The sequence below is a fragment of the Aythya fuligula genome, chromosome 3 (genome assembly GCF_009819795.1).
Source record: "Aythya fuligula isolate bAytFul2 chromosome 3, bAytFul2.pri, whole genome shotgun sequence".
In the NCBI taxonomy this organism is placed as follows: domain Eukaryota; kingdom Metazoa; phylum Chordata; class Aves; order Anseriformes; family Anatidae; genus Aythya; species Aythya fuligula.
The window spans coordinates 86,109,714-86,122,914 of NC_045561.1; the positions used below are offsets into that span (position 1 = coordinate 86,109,714).

General features: G+C 37.4%; 1 protein-coding gene across 1 annotated transcript in view; it reads left to right on the top strand.

Moving 5' to 3' along the window:
* The window catches only part of COL12A1 (collagen type XII alpha 1 chain), a 97,286-nt gene extending 85,519 nt beyond the window's left edge, over window positions 1-11,767 (top strand). The window contains 7 exon segments of the mRNA XM_032185721.1: window positions 348-419; window positions 5,019-5,054; window positions 5,164-5,230; window positions 6,361-6,549; window positions 7,602-7,670; window positions 8,745-8,915; window positions 11,281-11,767. Coding sequence (XP_032041612.1) covers window positions 348-419; window positions 5,019-5,054; window positions 5,164-5,230; window positions 6,361-6,549; window positions 7,602-7,670; window positions 8,745-8,915; window positions 11,281-11,462 — 786 coding nt within the window. The 3' untranslated portion in view covers window positions 11,463-11,767.
* Window positions 11,768-13,201: the final 1,434 nt, after the last annotated feature.

Below are 13,201 nucleotides of genomic sequence, written 5' to 3' on the forward strand. Positions count from 1 at the left end.
CCTTCCCTTCCCTTCCCTTCCCTTCCCTTCCCTTCCCTTCCCTTCCCTTCCCTTCCCTTTCCTTCCCTTCCCTTCCCTTCCCTTCCCTTCCCTTCCCTTCCCTTCCCTTCCCTTCCCTTCCCTTCCCTTCCCTTCCCTTCCCTTCCCTTCCCTTCCCTTCCCTTCCCTTCCCATTGTTTTAATTTTTTTATTTTTCTGGAGGGAAGCTTTCAAGCCTGATACATACCTAACAGAAGAAAAAAATTCTCAAGAGCCCCTCTGCAATTACAAATAACATAGCATATTTCTTATCAGCATGTAGGCCATTGTGTGTTTCTACAATTCACTTTACATGCGTTCTGCTGCAGGGTGCCCCAGGAGTTCCAGGAGTTGCTGGCCCAAGTGGAAAACCAGGGAAACCAGGAGATCGTGGGACACCAGTAAGATAATGATATACTTATAGGATCAATTTTAAAATTATGCTGTCTGTTGATGAATGAGACTTATCCTTTCTTTAAATGCTTGTCTCGCACTTATGAGACAGTGGTTAATACAGCAGAGCTGACCTAAGACCACAAACCTTCTTTCAAACAATTTTATTTTTATAGTATGCCTTTTTGCTGAGTTTAATAGTTGGGGCTGGAAACTGCGGTCTCTGGTTTCCACTAAAAAGATTATAGACTATTATGTGCCAAGACATATATTCCGACACTGCATAAGCATGAAGAACTGGGTCAGCAAAATAACGGGTATGTCCTTACATTTGTGTGTGTGTGTGTAGTGAAAAAGTGGTACACTGACGAAGGTGAAAGAATCATTGATAATGTTACATAATCACTTCTAGTTTGCAAATGTTTTGGTTTTCTACAATGTGATTCTAAAATTATTTGAGGGTAGATTCTGTGGGTTCTATTCAAACCTTTAACTTTAAAGTGCACCCTGAGAAGGGAGAAAGAGCAGGAGGTGCTGCCTCCCACCAAAGTTTCAGAAGACATTTGAATTGATTCCTTTATAGGATCTCTGAGAAATTGTTTGATTCAGGAGTGGAGACAGCAATTGAAACATGAAGTCATTCATTTTTTCTATCTTAATGTCAGCAAGAATTTTCCCTCTCACTACAATTTCCTTATGTAAATGGCAGCTGGATAATTTGGAGAAGTATACAGTAGGCTGGGTAGCTTGATGATTAGGAACTTTTAAATTCCTAAGAGGATCTGGAAACTGGGTCATTTTCTCATACACATACTGAATTCGGTCTGCTTTTTTCAGTCTGTAAATCCCATTTGTCCTTGCAGTAGAGGACATTGGGTGTCTTAGGAATGAACTTGAGCTTTCCTGCCTTTAGATATACATGCCTCATGTGATATTCCTACTAGGTCAGACACAACAGGGGCATAAGGTGCTGTGGCTTACTGACAAGTGAGCTCCAAAATACTAGTTGTATCTGTATTTTCCTTCTCCTGGGATACTGAATAACTGCTCCATTGCAGTAGCAAAGATGTTTCGAAGATAAATAATGCGACTAAAAGCAAATTTGGCTACAAGGCCAGTTTCAGTGCTTTTGCAAAGCAAAGCAGTCAATGCCTGTCCAACCACCACATGTAAGTTCTTTTGCAGTCTGATCCTAAGAGTTTCTTTCAGTTAAAAATACATTTTTTCCCCCGCTTATTGCACTTTCTTGTAATGTGATGCTACACATCATATTTACCAATTCTTATGTTTCTAGAACAGATCCCAGCAGGAATTCTGGCTTGCACCTTGCACAGATGTTTTATCAGACTCTTGGCGGACAGAATTTCAATGCTTTCCTTTGTGATGTTTTGCATTAGAATGCCAAAGTTGCAGCCTAATGGCTAAATGTAACTTGCAATGCCCTGAGTCATAGTTCAGGCCTGCCTGAATTTGTGACTTCCTGCCCTGGAGAAAGATAATAAGGCTTCACATTGCCTCTGGTAAATACAAATAATTTTCATCTACATCCTGCCATTTTTTTCTTCTACCCAAACAATCTTTATTGTAGGTATTATACAACACAAGTCAGGTGATCGGCCCCTACAAAGCAAGGGTCTTTATGTCCCAGTCCAAGGATGCACAATTACATGCAAATTATGAGGAACTTTGGCAGTTGCTAAGACATTCCCATTGAATGCACTCAATTGAAACTCTTTCCTGATGTGTAAGATACCACTAATATGCTAAGCTGAGGCACACCACACCACTAATGTGGCTGTAAACATTTCTATACCTCAATGTGTACATATATGGAAACAAGTTGACTTGTTAACTGAATTTTCATGGAAATAGGAAATTTGACTTTATAATATCCTTATAAGTATTTCCAAGAGAAATTATGTGGGTTTTCAGTGTAGTAACAAAATGACTGAGAAAGCAACAGTAAGAGCATAGCTGAGTCAGTAATCTGTTGAGAACTGAGGACTGTCTGTGCTAGAAGAGAATCAAGTATCTGTAATCTGCCTGTCTGGTCAGAATGAGAGAGAATTTCCTAGTAGTCCATACATATGTCATGTGGTAACACCTTCAAGGCTAAGAGTCATTAAGCTAAAAGAGGATATTGTCTTAAGAAGAAATGATTATACATTTTCTGTGAATATAATGGGAAATAGAAGACCTTGGACTATCAGAGAAGAAAAGTTGTTTTACAGTACTGTTGTTTTATAGGTTTGAGAATAAAACCTGTAATGTACAAGTGAGCATTCTAAGTCTTAAAGCAGAGCTGTCTTGTTTACAAAATAGACTCTGTGACATGGTGTCTGTGACAGCAGGGTTTGATTTTTTTATTTAGAAGGACCCTAGGAAAAATATGTTTTATATATAAGGTCCTATTAGGCTGGTGGTTCCAGGACCAAACTGTGAAAACCTTTAGAATTTGAGCATATAAGGGAGATGTTTGTTCTGAGTTAAATGCAATTTTTGAGCATTTTTCACTCTTTGCTGTTCACTAATCTTGCATTCATCTGTGCAGAGATCCTAGATGAAGTCTAAAAAAGATGGTGCTTTGAGGGCAGCGGCCTGGTGGTTCTAGTGTGGAGCAAGCATTCTTTTGGGGAAAACAACTGAGTATATTATCTTTTAAAGTAAAAATAGCATCCTTCCTTTGTTTTGTCCTCCTTAAGCTGCAGATTTTTTTGCTGCAACCCCAGCCTTCATCCCACAGCTCAGAAAAATCCCACGAGCAGCATAAACTAGCGTTTCCTCACACTGACCCCAAGTGACTCCCTCATCACAGGATATCAACAAAGTAGAATGTCAGCAGCAGCTGCTGCTTCTCAAAATGCTGGCAAGCAGTTGGCTAAGTTGCACGTTTTTGTCTATCAAAGGAAAATAAAGTGAAATTTAAGCAGAATATAACCAAGTGGGAGGAAGATGCAAATAGCAACTCAGTAATCGCAGTTATAATTGTTTTTTGGAAATCATATATCTAAAATACCCAGGTGGAAAATGAACTTCGTTGTTAACATTACCAATCAGTCTCTTATCTTTACATTTTAAAATTGTTTAGGAATAGCCTATAGGTTTCCAATCCTAAGGCTGAATCAGTGTCTCTTTGCAAAGTTACAAATTGAATAATGAGGTTTATTTGGTTCAATGAATTGTAAAGTTGACTGTATATTGCTCATAATCATTGAATGTCCTTAGCATTTTTCTATATGTGGGGCCTTTGCTGGTAACACATTGGAGCAAAGTTGTGCCTTTGTTGCAAGAAAACACCTTGTCTTACCAACGTGGCGTTTGGCTGAAGGCAGCAGCCTAAGGAAGTGCTCTTGACTGTTCAGAAAAAAGTGCTTCCAGATATCATATACAGAATTTGAACCTTTTAAGCTTGCCTTTTTTTTTTTTTTTTGATGTTTGATGCAGATAAACCATATACCAGCTGCTTAACTCATTGATGGATGAGCCACCTCATGTTTTCTATGGCATGTTATGAGGGAGGTGAATGCATGGCTGCTGCTGAGAAGCTCAGACACCATACTGAGCTCACACTCTGATATACCTCATGGGATTTTTTTTTTGACCAAAACTTTGATGGAAGTTTATGAAACAGTGCCACTGCATTCAAACCATATCCTCTGTGACCGCAGTGGAATGATTTGTTTTCTTGTGTTGTTGAAATTATTTGTGGGTACTGTAAGAATGTTATGAAAAACAGCTGCAGCCCACACTTAGCCTTTGCTTTGTTAATGGTGATAAACAGGCTCCTTAAAGAAATACTAAGATGTAGAAAGCACTAACACTTAGGATGAAAAGCAGCAGATGACTGATCTGGTCATTCACCTTTGAAGTACACCTTACTGCTTTTCCTGATTTGGAGATGGGACGTGCATCTCATGTAAATGCTTTGACCATTGAGCATTCAGCCTGTCTCTAGTTCTTTGTCTTATTTAAAACTTTTCTGCACTGTCCAAAATACTAAATATTAATTAGACTACATGGAGACTGACTTTCTAGTGTGGCGAGGAAAATCACTTTTGCTGAAGAAATATATTTTTGCTGTTAAAGATGTACCTGTGACGCCCTGCAGTGAGTCTGCAACTCCTGTGTTTCAGGACTGCCCTAACCACTGGAGTGTTTAAGCATTTTTGTTGTGAGACTGTGTCCTAGCCCAGAGATACATGGATCTGATGAACCCCCTCTTCTGGACCAAAAAAACTATGTTATTTAATGAAAAGTTCCTGACTGTTAAGGGACTCTTAATTTAGTTTAATTTAGTCTTCTGACAGCAGCTTGAAAATAGAAGATCTGCGGCACGATTTGCATCTGTACATCATGCTAAAGCATCTGTTTTACCTAATTTCCAGATGAGAAAGCTCTGTCCAGCAGATGCTTGGCTACGTATCTGTTAGATGTCTTTGTCAATCTATATGGAATTTTTGTAGGTAATAGCTCTGAAGTACAGGATTTAGTTTTTTTTTTTTTTTTCCTTCATAGTAGTATTTCTGCTTTGGTCCTTCTTTGTCTATATTCCTATGCTGGCATGTATTTTGATACATGAAATAACAGTGCTACTATATTTATTTTAGGGTTCACCTGGAATGAAGGGAGAAAAAGGTGACAGAGTAAGTCTGCTTTAAAGTCAATTTCCCTTAGATGTTTTTAATTAAGCACTGTCTCTTTAAAAGCACAGACACTTACTAATAAACACTTGTTTTGTTTTTGATTATTTAGGGTGACATTGCTTCTCAGAACATGATGCGAGCAGTTGCAAGACAAGTTTGTGAACAATTGATAAATGGTAAATGTTGTTGCTTGCTTTGTTTCTCATACTAGTAATCTACTAGTTTGATTGTTAAAAGAGAAAAAAATTACTTAATTTTAAGGTGAGGGGTACTAGCCACACAGCAAAGTGAGTCTGAATGATAACGATGATTGTCCAATGCCACTGATTTGGTGGAAAAAATGTAGCACTAAATTTTTGCCAACTTTAGCAATATATAAAGAAATCTAATATCCTCTGTAGGTGCTGTGCAGGTGACTTTCCTATTATCAGTCTCTTCCAAAATTACTTTATTTGTGTCATAAAATCAGTATACATTTTCTCATTAATCATGTCTTATCTTCAGGAGGAGGGAACCTGAGAAAAAGTATGCTCACTGCAGGGGCTTTACTAGTGGGAAGTGACAGATGAGTGCTGGGTAAATACCATGCACAAAATCATTGTGCTATGCAAGTAAAAATATTTCTTTGGTTCATGTCTCTAAACTGAATTTCAGTCCTTTATAGCCACAAAGGGAGTAGTTACAGGGTACAGCTCTGCTGGGATTGAAGGTGTTCTTATGCTAGAACTGGTAACTGACACTAATCAGGAAGGGCTAGATGTGGCCCCCTATTAAGGGCTCCTTTCTGCTTAGCTACTTTGTGCTATTGCTTTTGTTCAAAGACACCTTTCTTTGGAAATGAAATTCATAGACATCATAGATTGTGTCCTGCTTGCTCTACACAGGAGCAATTTATCCTGAGCCTGTGGTTGCTTCAGAGCTCTGCATCAAAATATGATCCTCTTCGCTGTTTGAACTGGAATGAGTTCTTTCTGTTCTTCAGAGTAGAAACAACCTCTAACCAGAGCTCTGAGAGCAAGCATATTGTAAACAAATACTTATTTTTTGACTCTAATTGCCTTAAAAATAACTTTTGATAATGCTTTCAGCTTCCAGATTTCTACCTACCCTTCTTCCCTCCCCCCTCCATTTCTTTACAGCATTGTCATTCATCTTAGTTCTTTTTAATTCATCTGGACCAAAGCAACACTAATTTTTTGAATGGTCATAAGGCAAGATTTTAATGAAGAGATGCTTCTTTATTCCTTCCCACTCAGAAAAGATTTTCACGCATTTCACATGGTTTACTGTTTTCTTTCATTTTAAGGCCAAATGAGCCGGTTCAATCAAATGCTGAATCAAATCCCGAATGATTATTATTCAAACCGTAATCAGCCAGGGCCACCAGGACCACCTGGTCCCCCAGGAGCTGCTGGGACAAGAGGAGAGCCTGGGCCTGGAGGAAGACCAGGATTCCCAGGACCTCCTGGGGTCCAAGGACCACCTGGTGAAAGAGGTGAGTAATGCCCAAGGCATCTCTATATTTCACAGTGGCTGTAGTGCAGAGGCTGCCAGAGGAGAAGCCTAATCCCTTTAACCATGTCAGACTATGAAGCCCACACCTAACAGTGTCTGGTTGGGTCAGCTGGATTGCCTGAGGGACACCGATGTACTGGAGGACATGGTTATTACATCAGTGTTCTCCTCTGTCTCTCCCTTGTTCATGTTTCATAAAACACGCGTTGGTGTAACTTTTTGGCTGCTGTCTCAGGCATCCACAGGATATCCCAGAAAAGAGAATGTTCTCAGAGCTTTTCTGGCACTAAGCAGCTACATCTTGAAAGGCTGTTTGGAGTAACACAACTCTTTACAGAATAGACATCTAATTAAGAGAGAAAATGAGTCATTACTAAGAATATAAAGTAGGAGTTGAAAGAATTAGTTCTACATCCTTGGCTCTTTGCACTACTGTGAGAGGGAAGAAACGCTAACTTGAGTTTGAGCATATAGATATGCCTATTTTTGTCTACCTTGGATTCATGCAGTGATATCAAGTGTCTGTATTATTCTATGAAGTAGCCTGTGTGTATTCCTGCTACTCTACCATAGCATAGACTCACTATTGCATTTTCTAGCATATATTTTACTTTAATCTTCAAAAAAGAGACAGAGAAAAGGAAGGAAGAATGAATTTCTGAATTCTGTATCTAAGAAACTGTAAAGCATACTTTTATATCTGAAATCTGCAAGCTTGAAAATACTTTCTTCATAGTTTAAAATAATAAAGTTCTGTGGTGTTTTAAGTGTCTCAAAGACTTTCCTATGTTCTGAGAAACTTTATTTACACCAAATTGCCTGTGCATCCTACTTCGTTTTTGGGTTAGTATATTTATATCCAAATTAAGTATTTCCCTAAGTATACGTGGGGTACCAAATAAGGTTTGACCCACACATCTTCCATTAAATAATTGGAATTAATATTAATATCAATGAGAAAGCAGAGAAAGCATGGAGAAATATTTTTTGACGTGGTTGCCTTTTTTTTTTTTTTTTTTCTTTTTTTTATAGGAATGCCTGGAGAGAAAGGTGAAAGAGGGACTGGATCTCAAGGACCACGAGGTTTGCCAGGACCACCTGGTAAATATTTCTTGTTTTAGTTAAAATCAGATTACAGAAAAGTAGGAGAAAAAGACAATATTTTCTCATATAGCACCAGACTGCATATGGTGAATGAATGTGCCTTACTTTGTGTGCTTCATGTTTTTGAAATATATTAGAGTTTACTGGGAGCTCCTGTAAAAATAAGCGATTTTTAGAGACTTTTGGATGTGGCTAGTAGATATTTATCTTTGTTTTGTAACTTACCCTTCTGGCATGCTTGTTTGCAGGAAAATGTATTTTATGAAAATACATTGTCCAAATGCTTAATTTTAATTTTCACAAGTCTTAATAGATGATTCTTTCAGAGTATCTAAATTCATTTTCTACTTTGATTTTTGATTACAGAAGTACAAATTGCCCAAGAACTACATAATTATATTCCAACATATGGAGTTACTAGGTGATAGAGTCTGATGATTTGACTGTTGCTTTTACTCTTTGTGTCTTGCAATTTTGTTCACCGATGCCTTGGCAGAAGTCAGCTATATCAATTGTTTCTGCTTTTAGTTCACTAGGCTAAACGTGGTTTTTCATTACAGGACTCATAAGTTGCTTGCAGCAAATTGTAACCCCAGATACTTGAAGCTTTATTTTTCTGCTAACCATAATAAGACCTGTTCCAAAAAAAACATTACCTCATCTATCCTAGGGCTGCAGGGTAGCAGAATTAATGTACTCCTATATTTTAATTGAAATCCAGTGTGCTTGTCTAATCTAGTAGTTTCCCTTGAGATGTTCATATCTTACGCAGAGGGGAAATAAACCAGGAAATTCATTGATGTTTCTTACTTGGCTCAAAACTTACTAAATCAGTTTGCGTGAAAAAAAATCTTAAGTAAGCCACACACAGGGAAGCAACAAATGATGAGTCACATTTCTACATTTCTTTTGTTTTTCTTTCTGTTGACCCGCGTATAGCAACAAAATGCAAATGTTTTTTCACCAAAGACATAGCTTAGACTGTGTAGTCTAGACAGCAGTAATGGTAGCTGTTTTATCAAGCTGGCTCTTAACGAAAACAACCCACCAACCTTTCAATTCTAAAATTAGGTCCACAAGGAGAATCTAGAACTGGTCCACCAGGCTCCACAGGATCACGAGGACCACCAGGGCCTCCAGGTCGTCCTGGAAATGCGGGTATTCGAGGTCCTCCAGGGCCACCTGGATACTGTGATTCATCCCAGTGTGCTAGCATCCCTTACAATGGCCAAGGATTCCCAGGTATGTTATGAACAACCGAACTGCTGTTTGTCTTAAATGATCTTTACAAATGTGTCTGTTCATATTGAATTGCTTTACATGAGACAGACCTGCTAACCTGGACATGCTGAATCAGGAGGAAAAGGTTGCAGTGAGCAGGCCTGCCTCATTGTAATGTGCAGGCATATGAGCAGTCATGTGGCCCTTGATGCAGATTTAATTGATGTTATGTGTCGTTCACTTTAAATAGGAAGTAGAAACAAATTATTTAATTTTTAACATAGGTTAGTAGTTGATAATGTTGCTCATAGGATTTAAGTGACAATTTTCTTCTTCTTCTTTTTCTTCCCCCCTCCTCACTTCTTCCAATCGTCTTCAGAACAAGGTTGAATTCTCCATGTTTCTCTTGAAAAATAAAAAGAATGCTGTGGCTGGCAATTTCCGTGTGTCTCTTTCTGAGCAATGTCAGGATAATTTATACCAAATTTATACCTGAAACCAAAATTTCCCACAAAGGAAATCCATTCAGTCCAATGCAGACTACTGAAAATCACCACTGTCCTACAATTTCTACTGAGTTAAACACCATGGAGTCTCTGATTAGTCCTGGGTCATACCAGCCTTCCTCTCTGTGATGTATCTTAAAACATTAGGCTGCATCTGCAATCAAAATACCAGGGTCACAGCGGCTACCAATTTCTGACTGGAAATATTCCAATATATTTTAACATGGGGATCCTGCAGGACCACAGTATTGTTAAGAGATTAATATGTATGCATTGCAACATCTCAAAATTAGTGTATGTGATACTACTATTGAATATGGTTTGCTGTTAGTGTATTGTGCATGTACCCGTGAAAAGAAAAAAAAAAAGATATATATATATATGTACACACTTGCAGATTCAGTGCTGATGGTTAAAGAGCCAGGTGGTTATGGAGATCTCACAAAATTCATATTTAAATGAAAATGAAAGAAAATTGTGCCTGTGATTCAGCAGTGTTCTCCTTTCTAGTAATCAGCTATGTATACATATATAGATATATGCCTATGAATTAACTGTTATGTATTTAGTTGGATGAAAGTATGTTTTTGCACATCGTATGGACTTTTTAAAAGACTAACATCATCTTTGACCTGTTTCAGGTTTCGGCTAACACATTTTCTAAGTCGCCAGTGCTGCTTACAGTTTGAATACATGAAAATCCTGTTTCTGAGATGTTTGCGCACGTGCTTATTAGAAAATGAGTCCGTATGGATATTTCACCACGGATATGGTTTTTGAACCATGTTGGCCTGATAGAATGAATGGGGAGATTCTTTTTACTAACACAACTTGTGAATGAGATAAAGGACAGTGATGCCATTTCATTAAGCCTGTTGCATTTCAATAATAAAATAGACAGCCATTCTTTTTTAAAAAAAGACCCAGACCATCAAAAGTCTCACTGGTGAAGGAGGCTTATAAAACTACTAACCAGCAAAGGTAATGCCAATAGAAGAGACAGATTTAACCTGGTAAATGAGAAATGACTTATGTAAATAGTAAACTAATTGTGGCTTGTAAATGATTTGTATGGGACCGTACCCACTAAAATCTGTTAACAACTCTATGTGATGCTTTTGCATAAAAGCCTGCTGCTGCTTGCTATATGCCAGAATAACATCTTTGACAACTTAAGAAATCTACCTGTCTGTTGCTTATTACCAACATGTCTGAATCATGGCATGTGCCTTTTTTATATGTAATCTTGTTGGATTCTGTAACTGCAGTTATAAATACAAAAGTTTTATAATTATATTTCTTCTGTTTTGCTGTAGTTTTTGGTGTTCCTGAAGCACCAGCTGTAACTCGGTTTGTTACGAGGAACAGCACGAGAAAATGACATGTACTGTATATTGCCGCTGGTGATAGTTATGTGTATGCTTTCCCTTTCTCAGAGAAAAGTAGTATATGCCAAATCCACCTGTTCGTTTTGCCTGCTCCATGTGTTCTATTAATTACATAGTCTAAAATAAAGTCCAGTGCTTTGATTTACTGAAGTAGCTGTAAAATAATAATTTTATTTGATTTGCCTTTTTTTTTTTTTTTTTTTTTTAACAATAACTGGTCCCTTGCATAATTTAAGACTCTTTCTGCACTGTTTTGTGTATTATAAATACAAAGCCTTTCACAATTAATTTTAAACTTTTTATAATTTTACTGCCAAAAAGTATTCATGAACAAAACTGAAAGCACCCCCAGTGAACTATTAATTTATATATTTATTTTATGGAAATAAGATTGGACTAACATTATGTAGAAAAACTAACTTTCGTTGTATTTGCGGATTCAAAGACATGCGATAACTATAATGTTCAATCCGGACAACTATTTTCAACCAGAACCATATGTGCCTGAAAGTGGACCCTATCAACCTGAAGGTGAACCCTTCATAGTACCTATGGAGTCAGAAAGGAGAGAGGACGAGTATGAGGACTATGGAGTTGAAATGCATTCACCAGAATATCCTGAGCACATGCGCTGGAGAAGATCGCTGTCAAGAAAAGCAAAACCAAAGCCATAAAAGATCTGTGTCTTGTTTTGGGTTTTTTGGTTGGTGGTTTTTGTCTTTGCTATACTTGCATTTGCAGATACACACAGGGAGAGTGCATTGTTCCTTCCGCATTCTAGCTTTCTGGTCTTTTCATATCAGATGCACCCTTGTTTTGTATCTTGCTTGTGTGAGGATAGCAATATGTGTAACTAGAGACTTCATATTGCTCTGGAAATGCTTGTAAAATACTTTTGCTTTTAGTGGCTGCATACAGGTTACTATGTGCGTTCAGTTATCCCAGTGTTGCCGTTTCATTAAAATAGTGTAAAAACAAATTAAAAAAAAAAAAAAGAAAACAAACAAACAAACAAAAAAACACCAAAATAAAAATAACCACAGAGCTGCTGCAAATTTTCTGAGGACTGTCTGCTTTAGCTCTACATTTTTCTTCTTTTTCACATACATGTTTGCAGCTCAGTCAGATCACACGTCTGCATTATGTAGTTAAAAAAGGAAGAAGACAAAAAATAATTCTCTCTCCTTTCAATATCATTGTCATTTTCTTCTATTCTTAGTTACACTATGTAGAGCATATACTGCTCTTATACATCTCCTTTAAACACCACAAACATTAAGTAGCTGAAATTGTTGTATCAACTGGATACAGTTTAATAATGCCTGAAATCTCCTTGTTTGTAGACACAGTAACATTTATGCCGAATTGCAGTCAATCCTGCAGAGATGGAATTGCATGTTTATGTTGTATATTTAGTATGGATTTTTTTTTTCAGAATACAATGTTTCTTAGTTATCAAAAGCAGTTGGAAATTGTTTGCAAGACTATGGATATAGAATTGCTGCTTTTATATTTTAACTGCAAATTGTGAATTTCACTGCCTTATATTATTTATTTCTGAAATGAAAGAGGCATTTTTCAATAAAACTACTGAAAATTTATATTTGGCTATTCATTTTTTGAAAGGCCCATTGAGACTGATGTGTGTGTGCTCTATTAGTGTTATTTATTCCACTGTTTGTAAATGTCAGTTACCAAAAATCAACTAGAATGGGAACAGTCTTAAAATAGGTATTTGGGCTGTGGTATCCTGAGGTGGGTGGATGAAAGCAAAAGAGGTTTCCACTGTCTGGTGTATGAATGTGACTTTTAATAAAATTCAGTCTGCAATGCATTTGGTAAAGAAAATGAAGAAGCTCATTAGATGCAGTTTTTTTTCTTCTTCTTCTTCTTTTTTTTTTTTTTTCTTTCTGTCTTTCTTTTTTCTTTTTTTCCTTCTTGATGCTTCTAATTGCAGCAAGAGAGGCTCTTTCTACCTCGGGAACTACTTGGGCTGCAGCAAGTAGCTAAAGCCACACAAACTTTTAATTCTTGATGTGCCATGAGCATTGTAGCCATGGTGGCACTTAGTTCAGTAGTAGCTAATAGCTAGCTTGAGTATGGGTGTCTGTTGTTTAGTGAGCTTCATCTTGCTGGGACCATACATGACATAGCACCTAGAGCAAAGCCTTTCAACTTCATTGGGAAAGCTGCAGTGGCATTTCTAAAGATCAGTTGAAACACATGTCATGGAAGTGAAGCCAGATTTGCAGGCTGGCTTCCTGGTCACTGAGTGTTTACTCTGACTTGTGTGACGAATTTTAGTGTCCACAAATACAATTTATACAACTTCTTAGACTGCCTGATGGGTTACCAGTGAAATAAATAAAATAAATTAAATAAACGCATTTCAAAGAGTGACTCAGATTATAGC